The sequence below is a fragment of the Hippoglossus hippoglossus genome, chromosome 19 (assembly GCF_009819705.1).
Source record: "Hippoglossus hippoglossus isolate fHipHip1 chromosome 19, fHipHip1.pri, whole genome shotgun sequence".
In the NCBI taxonomy this organism is placed as follows: Eukaryota; Metazoa; Chordata; class Actinopteri; order Pleuronectiformes; family Pleuronectidae; genus Hippoglossus; species Hippoglossus hippoglossus.
This window is the reverse complement of record NC_047169.1, coordinates 10,332,641-10,349,918: the sequence shown is the minus strand read 5'-3', so window position 1 is coordinate 10,349,918 and position 17,278 is coordinate 10,332,641. Positions and strand designations below refer to the sequence as shown.

At 47.7% G+C, this 17,278-nt stretch overlaps 1 protein-coding gene across 3 annotated transcripts; it reads left to right on the top strand.

The window, feature by feature from the left end:
- The first annotated feature begins 1,080 nt into the window (after positions 1 to 1,080).
- Positions 1,081 to 17,075, top strand: prr12a (proline rich 12a). 3 transcript variants are annotated; one of them, XM_034571319.1, is made up of 16 exons: positions 1,081 to 2,423; positions 4,284 to 4,441; positions 4,873 to 5,034; positions 5,293 to 7,994; positions 8,031 to 9,899; positions 10,190 to 10,447; positions 10,542 to 11,241; positions 11,473 to 11,999; positions 12,163 to 12,279; positions 12,423 to 12,556; positions 12,984 to 13,492; positions 13,593 to 13,712; positions 14,203 to 14,300; positions 14,709 to 14,840; positions 15,367 to 15,462; positions 15,675 to 17,075. In XM_034571319.1, exons 1-16 carry the CDS (start codon positions 2,341 to 2,343, stop codon positions 15,807 to 15,809), a joined length of 7,800 nt encoding a protein of 2,599 aa, XP_034427210.1. In that variant the 5' UTR covers positions 1,081 to 2,340; the 3' UTR covers positions 15,810 to 17,075. The 3 variants fall into 3 exon arrangements, with proteins under 3 accessions (XP_034427210.1, XP_034427209.1, XP_034427208.1); XM_034571318.1 differs by having other exon boundaries at positions 5,293 to 9,899; positions 10,190 to 10,417; XM_034571317.1 differs by having other exon boundaries at positions 5,293 to 9,899.
- The last annotated feature ends 203 nt before the right edge of the window (positions 17,076 to 17,278 follow it).

Sequence of the window (17,278 nt, the reverse complement as noted above, 5' to 3'; positions counted from 1 at the left end):
GAGGCTTTTAAAGATAAAAGCAGTCAGGGGTTAGCTTTAGTGTTGGTAATCCATAGAGGAACACACGTTTGTTTCATTTGGTCAACATATCCTGATGAGATTGTTAAGCTGTAATTACACAGTCATGGGTTTGTCATTATAAATCAAAGAATGTATTGTGAATATCTTTCAGAATACAGCCTAGTTTCAAAACATTGTGGAAAAAAATGTTTTCCTGTCTCAGAATTAGCAGCAACTCAGCAAAAATGGCAAATCAGAACAACAACAACACGTACTGCATCCTGTTTCATAATGATATTATATATATAAGGGAAACTAGGGGAAATCCCCCATTGATGTCATGAGATATTTAGGCATTAATCCTATTGAACAGTTATATACATATATACATAGATCTTATGGATTTGTATGGGTCCTGAAATTCTAATGATAATAAAAAATTATAAATATTTATCACAAGATTCAAATTGAGAGAAAATTGTAGCCACTGTGATTTTGAAGTGTTGTAGTTGCAGATTTTAAAAGCACCACTGGAGGGCAACATACACTATGGTGTGTAACACAATGATGGATTTCTGGCCCATGGATTGTGTCCATTATTATTACCTGTAAACAAAAGGAGTCACATTGACGGTGAGAAACGCCAAAATGTTTGTTTGACCTATTTAAACGCTTGAATCCCACACATCAGCTGAAGATAATTACATGTTAATGAAATGGTTATTATGCTAGTAAAAAAGTAAATAATCAGATGTATGTATGTATATATAAAAATGTGAAATAGACACAAGAGCAAAGCATCTCACGATGATCCCTCTTTTTATTAGAACCATAAACTCCAGACTGCCACCTGCAGGTGGACACACTCACTACACGTGTGGTCCAAATAATAAAATCAAAGGGGAAAATGGACCAAAATAGGTTTTGGTGTTTTTAAGCATGTGTGGCTCATTTAAAAGGAGAAAATGCAGAATTTATTGTAATGTCACAGGTTGTAATCAAACGCTGCAGGTTATTTAATGTTAGAATCATGGGATTGTTGGCAGGAAACTGTGCAAACCAGGCTGCAACAATGTGGATGTGACTGCGGAAGGCATTTTATTATAAACCTGGAAAACCCGAGAACGCGCCTCAGCCAATCACAGCGTCCAGGACAAAACAGCGCACTATTTCTTCTTCTTCTTCTTCTTCTTCTTCTCGTGTCAAATTCTCGACGCCACATTTTTTGCCAAACAATAACGATGAAAGTGTGGAAAAGCGCGCATGGCCGCCTGCAGACCGACTGACTGACTGACTGGGGGAAGCGGCCCGGTGAATGGAGGTCACCGCAGACACTGAATGAGTCTCGGCGGTGAGACGGAGAGGGGGAGCGAGGGAGGACAGGACAGCGGCGAGCCGCCTTCAAACATGGCGACTCCGGAGGAAAATGAGTAAAAAATATTAAAGCGCCGCGGCCTGCTTTTACTTCGAGCTCAAGCTCGTTTCTGGGGCTTTTACGTATTTATCGTCGTGTTCGGCCTCGGTGCTGGTGAAGCTCGCTGTTACTCGGGTGGCCATTAAAGAAGAGGCAGAGACACAGGGAGCGGGCGTTTGGGGGGGAAAAGAAAAGCAGCCCTGTTTTATTTTGATGCGTCGTTACTGACAGCTAGCATCTGCTGCTAGCTCCACGGCTCCGGAGGTAGACGGGGGGTGGGAACCATTTGTAAAGCACGGAGGGGGGAAAGAGAAAAGATTTGTTTTTGCGGAGGGGGTGAGATTTGGGGATTTCTTCGCTTCGTCTACGGGGATCGGTCGCGACCAACGTGGCCCGTCGATCGCGATCCTTTATGGTGTTAGCAGCGTAGCAGCAAAACTAGCCTAAAGAAAGGGGAGGAGAGACGGCGGAGAGAGAGAGGGAGAGAGAGAAAAAAAGGGACGCATTCAAATCAAATGTTTATCAGCAATTCGTCCATCACCGGCCAAATCCGCCGCATCTCCATCATGACCGCGACCGATTCTGGACTGAAGCTCCATTCGGGGAAATGATAAACGCAGGAAAAGGAGAAAGACTGTCTTTTTTTGGAGGTGGTTGGATTATAACCCCGTAGACCCCCCTCTTTTTTTTCATCCAGCTTTCTCCTCCTCCCCTCCATTTCTCTTTCAATATGCTGTTTTCCACTCCTGAGGACTTGCTTATGAAACCGGGGAAAATAGCCTGAAACCGAGAAAGGGAAACACAGGGATTCCTATTCCCCCCTTTCTCTCTCTTTCTCCGAGATCTGCTTGTCGCGACGGTCTCGTAGCTTTTTCGTCCTCATCGCACACGTTTTTTTTTTTTTTTTTTTTTTTTCCAACACATAAATGGATAGAAATTACCCGGGAACAGGATTTGGTGATCTGGGCGCAGGAGCAGGATGGAGTTACGAGAGATCGGCAAAAGCAAGGTATGCATCGGATTCAGACAATGTGCATATGCATCAGTGGCGCTTTGCAGGGCACGGTGTGACCCGTGTAAACAAATTATGTTGATGATCCAGTGCCACGGCTCGTGTTAATGTGCAGTGCATTGTCATCCCCGTAACACTTGCATAGTAATAATATTATAAGCAGGAATGGGGCAGTGTGCGTGTCGTGGGGGTGGGCGGGGTGGAGAAAGGAGAAGGTTGGGGAGATGAATTGAGTGTGATTGACAGACGTGGGTTTTTTAGGTAGACCTGGCACAGGGTGGGAGAGGGGGAGGGGGTGCATGTCTGGAGCATCCATAGGAATTATTGTTCCCCGTGTGCAGGCCTGGATACAGACCCCCGATAGATATAAATTCACCGGGATTGATGGGAACTGCGAAGAGTGCAGACGCAGCAACCCCCACCACCACCACCACCTATCTATCTATCCACCTCACAACAGCCCCCCTGACAGACATCAACAAGAACTGATGCATATTAACCGGGAAGGTCCAATATCAGTAGCTACGCACTGCAAAGGGAAGCAGGGAACGCACATCTTCCAACAGGGGCGATGCCACACTCCCCTGATTTGAGATTTATCGTGCATTTTCCCCCAATCGTGATCCAGATAATTGCTGGTGGATTATGTTAATTTGCATAATGAAATATCCCCACAGTCCCTACGCATCAAACACACAATCTGGCTATTCGTCGAAAACAAACGAGGCTAATAACACGGCTAGGTTGCGTTCGCGAGATGATGATGATAATGATGGGAATGGTCTGAGCTGTGGAGGATAGCTCTTGTCTGTTAGCCTTGTGTTAGCCTGCAAGCTAGCGCTCTGTTGCATGGAAGAGACGTGAGGCCTGTGCACGCCAGCATCATTGTCTCTTGTTGGGCTGCGCGTATGTGATATTTAGACGCACGGCTAGCTGCCGGGTCGTACCTGGAAGCCACCACGCCACAATATGAAATGATATTTGAGTAAACAAGCCTGGCTAATCGCTGGTGTTTGCATGCAACTTTAGCATGCATTTGCGTCGACCTGCTCCATCCAGCTGTTAGCCGTACCCACATAATGAGGGGTCGCAGACGAAACTGGTCTTTGGCCTTTTTTTTTCTTGACGAATAGAGCAAAATGCATATTTTCAACTTGCATCAGTCTGCACATAACACACTTGTGGTTTATTTAAACGTAAAACATTGGCCTTGCAGTTTGGGCCTAGTCTGTATTTCTCCCATTAGTGCTGTGCATCGCTGCTAGGCGGTGCTACCAGCCAGCAGCACAAATGCTAACATGTTCCCTTTGCCGGACATCCACGCATTTCATCTGTTTTTGCAACGCAAACTTCTGCAGCTGGATCATCTACAGCTTTGAAATAAGACGCTTGTTTAGCTCACATCTTCAAATTTTGTTATGGTTTGGTCTCGAGGCGCCATTATAATTGCAAATTAAGTGTCCCATTATTTTTGCATGACACTTTTATTGCTGATTTGACAGATTTGCATCCATTATAACACAATTTTGGTATAATAACATGTAACAATTATATAATTCCTCCATTGATATATTATTAAATTATTATTTTGTATTAGATTATCCTCCCTTAAACTTAAAATGTAAATGAGACTCATGAGTGATTTTGGTTTCCACATGTTAAGAAGTTGCATATGGAAACAAATTAAACATCCTTTTCTATTAAAGAACAATTAACCTGCATGTCAGATTTGTATTTATTTATTCATTTTACATGACCCAAGCCTAGGCAGTGTTTTCTCAAGGGTCACATTTTTGGGAATAGATTAGGTTTATGTAAATGTCCTTAAAAGTGAATGACAATCTCCTTCTTCCCCAGTCTTGTATATGGGAGTTCCAGATCATCCCACCCTGAGTCTGAGCTCCTCCACAGACAAGCCTACGCCACCCCACACCCTCTGCAGGGCTATGCCACCAATCACCACCCAGGGAGCTCTGGCCAAGGCGGGGCTTGGGGAGCAGCTGGACGTAGTTTGGGTGAGATAAATGTCATACCTTCCATGTCACCACCATAAGGGACCCCGACAATGACTTATTGTGTCTCTCCATGCAGGCCCTGGTAGATTGTCATTGAAAGATGATCACATTATACAGTAGCTCAGATGAATTGGAGCTGAAGATGTTGCAGCCCGATTTGTTGTCACAGCATTGATTTTCATAAAGTTTTGCTGATGTCTTAGGTTGGTTTTCAACAACAGAGGATGATGTACTCATAGTTACAGTAAGAACTACAGACTTCTTGACTTAGATTCTCTGTATGTGTGACAGCAGATTCACCGAGTATATTTCTGGGATAAGATTAAATCTTGGCAAAAATCTAATAATAATTTTTTGTTATATATTTTTTAGATTTTCATTTGTTAAAATTTGCGTTCTTAATCATTTTTCACTGTTCTGTCTTCCCAAAGGTCTTTCAGGGCTCTTTGACACTGGCCTGCACCATGCCAGCCCCTCTGCCCCAGATGCATCTGTCATGAATCTGATCTCGGCCCTGGAGTCCCGGGGTCCTCAGCCTCCACCCTCTGCCTCCTCCCTTCTTTCCCAGTTCCGCACACCATCCTGGCAGACAGGTGGGGCTGAGTTAGATCTTCCCTCTTGTGTTGACATTCAAACAGGCCACTCAGTCAACATGACATTTAAAGAACCTCCCAATGTTTTGCTGCATTACAATCCACAGTTTTGCTATGTGTGCATTTCCATATAGGATTTAAGCATTTTTACTGTACTTGTTGATCATCTTAGTCATGACTAATTTATTATTTATTAATTCAAATTATAGTTCGATGGATATTGAGTAATTTTGAAATATGTCTTCCTTTTCCTAACAGCGATGCACACGCCTGCTCCTCCTGAACTATTCATCTCTGGAGCCCTTCCTGGCTCTGGATCCTTCCCCTCCTCCTCTGCTCTCTCAGCCTATCAGCATCCAGCATCCTTCTCCAGCCGTTCTTTCCCCACTGCCTCCCTTTCCCTCCAGGACACGCCCACATTTAGTCCCACATCCAATGGCCTGCTCTCCCCACATGACCCCCTACTACACATAAAGGCTCCTTCCCAGTCTAGCCTGGGTTTTGATAGACTCCTGTCCTCACAGGGTGCTGCTGCAGCTGCCTACAGGGGCAGCCAGGATCCCACGGGAGCCACATCAGCCCAGGCGTCATCCGCCAGGCACCTGCAGTCCCACCAGTTCAACCTGCTGTCATCACAGCTCCAGGACCAGTCCTCCCAGCTATATAATGCATCTGTCTTTTCTTCGGCCCAGCCCCAGGCTCAGTCCCAGTCGCAGTCCAATTCGGCTCAGGAACGGGCCGTGCCCCGCCAGGACAGTGTTATCAAACATTACCAGCGGCCCACTCCATCTCAGTCACAGCTCTCGTCCTCTGCTGCCCACTCCCTTCAGCACTATCTCAGCTGTGGAGGGGCGGGGTACCAGCAGATAGCCACCCACCACAGACATGCTGGCCTTTCTTGCAGCCCACTGGGTGACCAGAGCCCATCATCTGACCTCAAAGCCCCCGCTCGCACTGAACAATATCGGCCAATCATCCAGCCTCCCTATTCGTCATCCTCCTCTTCCTCGTCCTCGTCCTCAGCTGGAAAAGGTACGAAAAGCAGCTCCAGCAGTGGCTATTCTTCCGCCAGTTCAGCTTCATCCTCAAGAACTCCTCACACACCCCCCTCTGCTTCCTCTACATCCTCTTCCTCCTCCTCTTCTTCTGCTACTTCTGGTGCTCATCCTTCCAACTCCATTCCCACATCCAGCTCCAGCGCAGCCCCTTCTAGGCAGCAGCCACCCCCGCAGCCAGCTCCTCCTCCCCCAGCCCCTCAGCAGCAGCCTCCTTCCTCCTCCTCCTCAGCACCCAAATCCTGCCTCTCAGGCTACGGTTCTCCTGTACCGCCAGTGAAAGCCCCCTCCGCTGCTCTTACTGGTCAGACCCCACCCCAACAACAAACACAGTCATATTCCCCTAATCAGCCCCCTACTTCCCACCTGTCTCAGTCCTATGGAGGCTTCAGTTCACCACAAGCCCAAGACCTGAGCTCAGGTACTGCTGGGAAAGGATACGGGAGTTTAGGTGGGCGAAGCCAGTCGTACTCCACTGATATATATGGTGCAGACTCTGCTTATGGATCACTTCCATCTTCACTGGGTGGAGCTGGAAGCCCGTCACTAGGCTACGGAGCCCCAGGTCACTCCCCTGCTCTTTTAAGATCAAGTGGCTCATCAGGTAGTGGAGCATCAGGGGGAGGAAGCAGCACTGGCACAGGGAGTGGGAACTCTGGCTCAGGAGGAGGAGCAGGAAACAGTATGACCAATGAGAGAGGTGGAGGAGGTAGTGGTGGAGGGTCCTATCATATTCAAGACTCTAGCCCCTCCCCATCAGGCAACTCTGGCATCATCCGTCCAGGGTTGCACTCCCCAGTGCCCACCTGCCCCACACAATCTCCAGGAGGTGCAGGCTCTAATAAATACATTTCCTCAGTTCTCTCCCCCACCTTCCTGGCCTCCCCACAAGGCTACCCTGACACCAGAGGCCCAAACTCCCAACCTCAGTCCTATCATTCCTCCTCTTCTAAAACAAAGGCAGACACTTCTATGCTCGGGGTGGGCTCACAGAGATCCCAAGAGGAAGTAGATGATGACGATGAGTTCTTGATACAGCACTTGCTGCAAGCCCAAGCAAGTCCCACTCCCCAGGCTGCTCATCACCATCCTCAACAACCACCCCAACAGGCATCCCAACAAACTCAGTCTCAGCCCCAGCCAGTGCCCCCAACTACTGATTCAGGCAAAGGGCTAAGCTATGACATGGGTAAGACCTCTGAGGAGAGGTACCACCCCCAGAGTGTCATACGTACCCACAGTGCTACATCCACGGCCGGAGTAGGAAATGCGGGGTCCGGGGGGGCAATATCAGGGCTGGACAGCCAGCTGGAGATGTCACTGAAGAAACAACAGCAGCAACATCAACAACATCACCATCAACAGCAGCAGCAGAGGAACGAGAGGTCTGTTGGAAGCAGCAGGAGCACTGGAGGGAGGGGCAGCGCTGAACAAGTGCACTCCCATCTCCATCACCATGACAACCTAGGCTCTGTAGTCCACTATGGGCGGGGTGACCCATACTCCCAACACCCCCTTGCCCCCCAACACTCCTCACATCACTCACAGATGCCGTCCCACCCCCAAATGGAGCTCCAAAAGAAGTCACAGGAGCGAGCTGACATCCCCTATCCTCGGAAAACACCGGAAGTCCAGCAGCAGCATTCCCAGTCTCAAGCTGCAGCCTCCCTCATGGACTCTCCCACCGATCAGTCCCGTCAGCCGCCACACCTGCTCCAGTCGGTGCTGTCCCACACCACCCGCAACAAACTGGAGCCTCATCAACAGCACCACAAAATGGACTCTCACCGGCAGCACCCGCAGCATCACAAAATGGACTCCCACCAATCACATCCGCAACACCCAAAAATGGACTCCCTCCCTCCACATCAGCAGCATCAGAAGATGGACTCCCATCAGCATCAGCAGCACCACAAAATTGATTCTCACTCACAACATCAACAGCACCATAAAATGGACTCTCATGCCCAACAGCAGCACTCTATTAGCCAACAGCAAGCTGTAATGGAAAGCGCTGGTGGGAGACTTGGTGCAAGTAAACATCAAGCTCAGTCTCAGTCTCAAACCACCCAGCTCCAGCTCCAACTCCAGTCCCAGGCTTTGGAAGTGGCTGCGGCTCACTACAACCACGGGCCCCCTCCTCATCAGCACGAGCAGAGTCAGGTGAAACAAAGCACAGTGGTCTCTTCCTTGGACATGCTGGAGCGCTCCCTCTCTCAGACGTCCAGCGCAGACGTAGCTGAAGACAGACGCGGTGGACCAGGCAGCGGCGGGAGGAGCGGAGGAAGCAGTGAGCGACACAGACAGCAGGAGCAGCACCCGTCCCACCACCACTCGCAGCAACACTCCGCCTCAGAACTCCACTCCTTCCTCTCCGAGCCTGACATGAGCTTATCTGCCCCATCCCACATGCACCACCTCTCACAGCACCACCCTCAGCATCAACAAACCCACTCGCATCACCCTCACTCGCAACCTCCACTCCCACACTCCCAGCCTCAGTCTGACCCACAGCAGCCGCTCTCATCCCAGCTCACCCCTCAGCAGAGCCAGCTGGACCAGCAGCGCTCGGAGCAACACCAGTTTGACACAGTCAGCCCGGGGGAGAAAGCAGACCAGAATCAACAAAGTAACCGCTTTGTGCCCCTAACTTCTATCTGCTTCCCAGATTCTCTCCTTCAGGACGAGGACCGCTCCTTTTTTCCAGGAATGGAAGACATGTTTTGCACAGAGGACTACAAGTCAAGCTGTGCAGGGGGTGGAGGTCCAGGGCAGGGAGAGATGAATGACAGCCACCCTGGTCAAGAGGGAATGGATTCCATGAAAGCTGGACAGAGTGCGGGTGGAGCAGGGGGCGGTGCTGGAGCGGGCTATGACATAATGGGTCACCATGGTGGAGATCAGGGTTATGAATCATACTGTCATGGCCTGGAAGAGCCCAGCAACAACACCATGACTCTGGATCTAGACTCCCTTAAAACCCATGAGCTCCCCTCCACTGTCAACACTGAGCAGCTTGGACTGATACAGTCCCAGGGCCCAGCTATGGGTATGGGCCCCAATAATGCTGGTCCCAACAATGTTGGAGCCAAAATGTCTGGTGGGCCTGGAGGAAGTAATGCAGGAAGTGGTTCTGGAGGCCTCCAGTCTCCCATTTTCTGCTCATCTCGTCCCAAGAAACTGCTCAAGTCCAGCTCTTTCCACCTGTTAAAGGAGCGCAGGGACCCCAACACACTGCCTAAGAAAAGTTACGCTCAAGAGTATGAGTTTGAAGATGATGAGGATAAAGCTGACCAGCCAGCTGACATCCGCTTAAACAGCCGGAGACTCCCGGACCTGTTACCAGACCTGGTGTCCAGTTGCAGAAAGGGAGGAGGAAGTGGCTCTCTCAGCCCTTTAATGGGCGACATTGACTTCTATCACTCCTCTGGATACACATCTATGGGTTCACACTCTCTTATGCCTCAGGAAGGACCCAAGAAGAGAGGCCGGAAGCCCACTAGACCCAAGAGAGAGGGTCCCCCTAGGCCAAGAGGCAGGCCTCGCATCCGCCCGATGCCTGAACCGTTCACCCCGAGAGGGATGATGGGTGAGATGGGTGGTACAACAGTGGGAGGAGGATTCAGCGTGGAGGGACGAGGCAGAGGCAGGGGTCGTGGAAGCAGAGGTAGAGGAGGAAGGAGGGAAGACATGTACATGGAAATGAGTGGGAAGGAGCAGGATCAGATGCAGCACCATCACCTACAGCAGCAGCAGCAGCTCCATCACCAGCCCCAACAGCAGCAACACGAACCTATTCCTCCTCTGAAGGTCAGTAGATTTCTGTCTAGAAAAGGTGTGGGGATTTTCAAATAAATCAAGTCACAGATATAAGACGTGGTTCACATACAAGTTCTTTAACTAGTAAGAGTGAGAAATGTAAAACAGATTTTGTGTTTTTTGTTGTATGTGCATAGCTGCAATTGATATTGCTGTTTGTTGCTTCATCACACTACTTTCTACTCTACACTACTCCTCACTCTGTTTTAACTGTTCTGTCCTGTAAAAGCTAAAAATATGAAATGCATTACTTGAAATATTTCTGTTTTCTCTCGTTTTAGATTAAATTACCAATCGGAACCCTGTCCTCCTCCGATGCCTTGCTGAGGACAGACTCTTTGTCTGGCACGGATCCCGCTCTGTCTGACGGCTCTGTGGGCTCAGCTCCCTCACTTGGCCTAAGTCCTGGACCCCCCTGCAGCACAGAAAGCAACAGAAGTCAGGACAAGAACAAACAGAAAAGCCAGATGATGGGTGAAGGAGTGGATGATGAGGGGATGGAGGAAAGGGTAACGGCTACAGGATTGTATCCTAGCTTTGTTAAGTAGAGAATGCTTTAAGATGCTTTAAGATCAAATTGATTGGATTTATCTTAAGTTCATGGCTTGATAGTTGTGGTTTGTGTTTTCTCAGGGGGATGATAAGGACTCTGAGTCCAAGGCTGGCTTTGTTGCTTCATTCTTGGACTTCCTCAAGACGGGGAAGAGACCTCCAGGCTTGGACATCTCACCAGGAATGGAGCATGACAATGGTGAAACCTCACCATGTAAACCAGGGGGTCTGCGCCCAATGTCTCCTGCACCTCCTCCTCCACCCCCGCCACCTCCATTTGGGGATGGCGAAGGGAATGGTGGTCTGACTCTGGGCAACTGCCCCAGCCCCAAGCGCTTGGAAGATGAGCTAAAGCGGAACCTGGAGACCCTGCCCTCATTCTCTTCTGATGAGGAAGACTCGGTGGGAAAGAACCAGGACCTCCAGAAGAGCATTTCCTCGGCCATTTCTGCTCTGTACGACACTCCTCAGCTCAACTCGAACATCCAGCCCCCACTCTCTCCTCCTCTGCCTCCCCAGCCTCAGGCTCAACCCAGCCAGGGCCCTCTCACTCCCACACTGCCGCCCCCCACGCTCAGCCCGCAGCCCACCATGCATACTCCCCACAACCAGCCCCACTCTGATGAACCTGATGATCTCCAGCTAGAAGATGGAGACATGGAGGAGGAGAACAAGGAGGAGGAGATTGAGGAGGAAAGAAGCATAGGAGGGGACGAAGAGAATGATATGACAGAGGAGATCGAACCACAGCTGGAAACACTGGGTGCACCCAAGCTTGATGGTGAGGCGGATCTTTATTCATTCCATATCCCTTTTTCTTGCACATCAATTTTTTTTATAAAGCTCAGTGTAGGAAAATTATTATAATTACTATAAGTTATCTTAGTAATAGTATATAAGTTGTATTTTAGTTAAATTTATTATATATTTGTAAAAAATAATTTAATACAATTTTTATGACATGGTGGTAAATTGATCTGTAAAGTGACCTTTACTTCCTCTTTCCCTCCAGTGCCGCTGCCCGAGCTCCCTCCAGAGCCAGCGACTCCCGAACCTCCCTCTGTCCCCCCATCTCCCTCCTCATCCTCCTCTCCGTCTCACTCCCCCCTCCCTCCCCTCTCACTCCCCTCACCCCTGCCTCCAGCAGAAGAACAAGAGGAGCCCTCCCAGCCTCCGAGCCCCATCGCTCCTACATCCCCATCCCCATCTCCATCGCCTCCCGCACTCACTCCTCTCCCTCAGCCTGCCACTCCTCCTCCTGCGACATCACCTTCGCCTCCTTCCCCTCCTCCTCCTCCTTCCCCTCCTACTTCCGAGCCTCCTACTCAGAAGGAGTCTCCCATGCCGTCTCCGGAGTCCCCCGCTTCTCCCGAAGAGCCCCCACCTCCCAAAATCACCTCGCTGCATCTTGCCCAGAAGCAAGAAGATGCTGCCATTGTTGGAGAGAGTGAGGAGGATGAGAGCGAAAGCGGAGGGGAGGGCATCTTCAGAGAAAGGGACGAGTTTGTGGTGCGAGTGGAAGACATCCGGACTCTCAAGGTATTTGTGTTTTTTGTGTGTATATTATTAAGGGAAAATCATCAGCGAAAATCCTGTTTTGCTCTTTTTAACAAATAAAATGTGTTGAGATCTGAATCTTTCAGTGGCTGCAATGTTACAGTGACATGTTGTACTCAGTTGTGTGTCATGTGTTTCGTCACAGCTGGCTCTGCAGACAGGCCGTGAGCCTCCACCCATCTGGAGGGTGCAGAAAGCCCTGCTGCAGAAGTTCAGTCCAGAGATTAAAGATGGGCAGAGGCAGTTCTGCGCCACAAGCAACGTGAGTTCGATGCTACATCCTAGAATATGATTCTATAGCGTATATATGGTGAAATGTACATTATGTGTGCATATAAATGGATGCCTACCTACCAAATGTGTCACTTCATCATGTTAAATGTATGTAATTTGTTTTTCTGTCAGTATCTTGGCTACTTCGGAGATGCCAAGAGGCGATACCAGCGAATCTATGTCAAGTTTTTGGAGAATGTCAATAAGAAGGACTATGTCAGAGTCTGCTCTCGGAGACCTTGGCGGAGAGCCACACCTGCTCTCAGGTACCAGTATTTACTATATGGAAAATTCTATTCATATTAAATTAATTCTCGCTAGATTTAGCTGGATTAAAATCACCTTGACTCTGGGGCTCCTCTTCCAGTCAAGCCTGGAAGAGGAGCTTGCAGTTGAGCACCTGAATGCCAGGCTTAGGTTTGAAGGGCTGGTCCAAAAAGTCCCAAAAAACTATATGGAGTAACCATCATGTGAGCCAAGATGGGGGTGGGAGCCTATCTATGGAAATGAGCTTTATTCTCACAACTCTCACAAGCAAATTTTGTTCTTAGCCAAGACCAAATGATAAGCCGATTGATACAGATCTCACCTGTGGGAATGAACTGTTGTGACACAGTGAATTATTTTGCTATTACACCTGACTAAAATGAGATTCCTTGTCTTTCTGTAAATCAATTCCTTCTTGTGCAACAGACGCCAGTCCCTCCCGAGGATGGCCTCCCCTCCCGCGTCCCAGGCCCCACCAAAGGTAGCGGAGAAAGAGGAGAGAGTGGCTCCACCAGTCCAACGCGAACAGAGAGAGAAAACGAGAACAGCGACCACAACAACGGCGAAAGAACAACGGGAGAAGAAGGAGGCTCCATCTGCCGTGCCTAAAGCCAAGGAGAGAGAGAGAGAGAAAGAGAGGGAGAAAGAAAAAGAGAAGGAGCATGAGAAGGAGCGTGAGAGAGAGAAGGAGAAGCGAGTGCAGCCGCAGCAGGACAAAGTAGAGAAACGTGCTGCAGCAGCAGAACGAGGTCGAGCGAAGGAGGAGAAGAAAGCGGTGGAGAGGAAAGAGAAGGAAAAGGCTGAGCGCCTGCTCAAGTCCAAGCCAGCCAAAGTGAAGGCCGAGCCACCACCCAAAAAGAGGAAGAAGTGGCTGAAGGAAGTACCTTCATCATCAGACTCGGACTCATCAGAGGAGGCAGCTAGTGAGAATGAAAGTGAGCTGCCATTTTGATTCTTTGTGCTTGCATTTTGCGGTTAGAAGAGTTTATATCCCTTTTGAGGCCGTAATAATGAAGCTGCTTCTCTTCCACTCAGTGCCAGTGAAAGGCGGAGTGAACAACCGTGCCATGAGGGAGATGTTCAGGAGCTACGTGGAGATGCTGGTCAGCACGGCCCTGGACCCCGACATGATCCAAGCTCTGGAAGACACAGATGGTGAGAAATCTGCTTAGTTACGCTTCAAACTGGCTTTTATAAATCTACTGACATGTAGATTGTGAAGCTCAGGCTTTAATTGTGTTGGAACGTATCTGTAATCTAACCAGACCTCCCTTTTTGGTGGCATATTTTTCACAGCTTAAATGTCGGCAACCAAACAATAGCATTGACGCATTTTAAGATTGTGCAATAAATATCACAGCACCTGCCAGGTTTTAGATGATGCCATCCAGCTGAACAACCTGCTCTTACGACAGCAGGGGATTTGTTAGCAAGTTGTGTAGCGCGCATATTCAAATGAATCTTTTAATGGTTTTTTAAGAAATCCAAATAAACAGGAAGTGACAGGTTTGACGGAAAGCCCCCGGAATCCTGAAAAATTTGCACCCAGAAAGAGCCTCTTTGATTCTGCCCTGTCGTATTATAATGATTGGCAGTAGCATGAATGATTGCTAATGAAAGTTCCTCTGTGTTGATTGGCCACCAGACGAGCTGTACCTCCCACCGATGAGGAAGATTGACAGCATCCTCAGCGAACAGAAAAGGAGGCTGCTGAGGAGAGTCAGCATGAACTCTCAGCACCAGGTGATCTGTCCTGAATCTCTCTCTCTCTGTCGCTCTCTCTCTTTCTCTCATGGCCGAACATTCTCTTCATATTTATTTCACAATACTGTGCTCCTTTCTATTTTCTATTCTGCAAAATATGCTGATATTTGTGTCATTTATCAAGCAAAAACGTCAAACAACCGTTTCCAGCCTCCTCGGTGTTAGAATCGGTTGCCTTTTTCATTGTAAATATACCTTGGTCTCTACTAAGCAGACTATACTAAAGCTATAGCAAGTGATAATAACGGATAATCAATAAATGTATTGGTAGTTAAAATAATCACTCCACTCAAGCTGAAATACAAAATGAAGCACGTTTTGTTTCCAAGGCATCTCTTCTCCCTGTGACTGTGTCTGATTGTTATTCTGTGTCCCCTCCCTCAACAGGAAGTCGTGCATGCTTACCCCCAGATCATTGTAGACCCCCTGGACTCAGGAGTGGTGAGGGTGCGGCTGAGCGGGGACGCTTACAACCGCAAGACCCTCAACAGAGTCAAGAAGACCCTGCCTAAACCACAGGTAGGCTTCTGTGTGGGTGCTCACTCGGTGATGAGTCATCGGGGCCTTTTGTATGTACTTAACAGCATCTTTGTTCAAATTGAATGGTCCCTTTATTCACATTTGATTTGTTGAGCTCTCAAACAATAACGGAACCTCTAAGGCTCATCTTAGGACATTTTCAGCCTATGACCAGGTGATTGTTCCTGGATTCTGGGTGAGATAATTGAAGCACTTGAGGATCGTGATGTTGGCTTCCTGAGGAGCAGAGAAAATAGACATTGAAACCCCGGCCTCAACAAAAATAACCACTGCTGTTAAAAGCAATAACAGTGGAGTGTGTGTGACAGATGGATCGCTGATGAGTGAGACAATGAAACAGTTTGAGCTTCCCCTCAAGCACCTGCTGCAAGTTTCTGAACCGGCTCCGCTTTTCCTCTTTCTCACACAGAGCTGCAGAGTTAATATCGAGGTTTAGCTCTGAGATTGTTTCGTTTATTGATGCTGGTATATTCTGACAATTCTAAATCTGACTTCTTTCTTTTAGGACCTTAAACTGTCATCCGAGTCGTATCGGATCTACAGTCTCTACCACTCCCTTCATCACTATAAATACCACACCTTCTTACAGTGCAAGAAAGAGGTAAGAAAGCATGTCCCCAGGATCAGTATACACTTAAATCCCGCTTGAAAAGTTTAGTTTTTTTGTTGCTTTAGGTTGTAGATACTCATCACATACAGTCCACAAACCTCATTAGACACAGAACCAGCTCATATATGTTTTCTTTTTTGGCAAGAGACCCTAGTTTGAGTCCAAGCATCACAATTATCTGTGTTTCCTTCCCACTTCTCCAGACCAACACCATTGAGCAGGCGGCTGAGGACCCGGGCCAAGAGGAAGTGGTGCAGCAGTGCATGGCCAACCAGAGCTGGCTGGACACCCTCTTCGGCTCCTTCATCGAGCTGCTCACGCTCAGCACCAAAGCCTGAGCCAACTGCAGCAAGACGCAGAGAATTCATTAAAGCGAACGGATTAAAAAAAAAATTGAGAAGAAAATCCAAACACGGAAAGAGATGGATCCTACTGTACAGCCCCCCCCCCACCCTCTTCAAATCTCTAATATCTGAGGATGAATTTTTAAGGCCCTTGACGAACAAAAGCGGGTCTGTTCATGTGACCTCAGACACTGGCCTCTTTTCTTTTTCTTGTTGTTGATAAATGACTTTAAGAAATATCTTACTTTGTGAGAAGGGGGACCCCGCCAGACACGGGGCCGCTGGTGGGTCAAGAGGGAATTGACGGTTGTTGAAATGGGAGCGACGCGAGGTGGACAAAGGACTAAAAGTGGAGGAGCCGCAAATGCCAAGTCAACGGAGGAGCCACTGACATCTTGTTAACTGTGTGTCATAAAGACAATAGTTCAAAGAGAAACTATTACCGCTTAGTTTTTACATAAATTATTTTTTTGAAAAGACTAACATTCGCTGTTGGCTTTTGAAAAGAGTGGAAGAGGGTGAGAATGCTTTTTAACCTGCGTGTCGAGCGTGCCGTGAGCAAACGTGAACATGGACTCGTCTACGGATAGAAACATGAAATGTGTTAACGAACGCTCTCCCTCTCATCCCGTGTTATGTCACGGGCAGCACCAGTCCGCTGTGTGATAATATATAAACACATTTTTATTATTTATATGAGGAGGTTTTTAACTTAAACTCTCACAAGCGCTGGGTTTGCTGCCCGGACATTTTAAATACCTTTTTTTTTTATTTTCCACAGGTTCAGTGTACAATCGGCAACCCACATATCCAAGTCGTCTTCCCCTCTATACAAAAAGAACAGACGTTGAGACAGAAATATTGTATAAAATACAGTGGGTGTAAAATAACAAAAACAAAGGAAGAAAAGAAGAAAAAAAAAGAAGGGAATGGGAAATTCTATTTGAAACGTAACATTGTCGTTCTTCAGTTCAATCATCAGTCATGCAGGTGCAAAGAAAAAGAAGTAAACTATCCATTTCCCATGTGGGAAGAAGGAGTATAAATAAGTAATATTTAAAGAGGAAATAGTCATTTCATTTTTATCATTTTGATGTTTGTGCATACTATGACTTATTTTGAAAACAATCTAATTTTCCATAAAAAAAGGAAAAAAAAGGCGTGTAAATATTGTACAGTTCTTGATGAAATTCTTTGTCCTTCTGTACATTAACTCTCCTGTATTTGAGAAACAAATAAAATCTGCAAAGAACAAATGCTGCTTGATTCCCCGACTCTTCTATACTACTTACTCAAACGGTTGTTTTTAAGAGGCTTAGACACGTTTCTCACGAAAACATGTTGTGCGTATGTTGCTTTGACTTGGATGTCTGACGCTTTATGTCCAGAGCGTAAACTTAATATGAATATCGATGACAAAACAGTTCCCCTGAATTTAAGTGTCACCTGGTAACTGGCTGCAG

Excerpts from the sequence above, each read along its gene's own strand:
- prr12a (XM_034571317.1), top strand. The coding sequence starts at position 2,341 with ATGGATAGAAATTACCCGGGAACAGGATTTGGTGATCTGGGCGCAGGA. Across the intron at positions 12,280-12,422 it reads AGTTCTGCGCCACAAGCAAC|TATCTTGGCTACTTCGGAGA; the intron begins GTGAGTTCGATG and ends TTTTTCTGTCAG. Across the intron at positions 13,713-14,202 it reads AGCTCTGGAAGACACAGATG|ACGAGCTGTACCTCCCACCG; the intron begins GTGAGAAATCTG and ends ATTGGCCACCAG.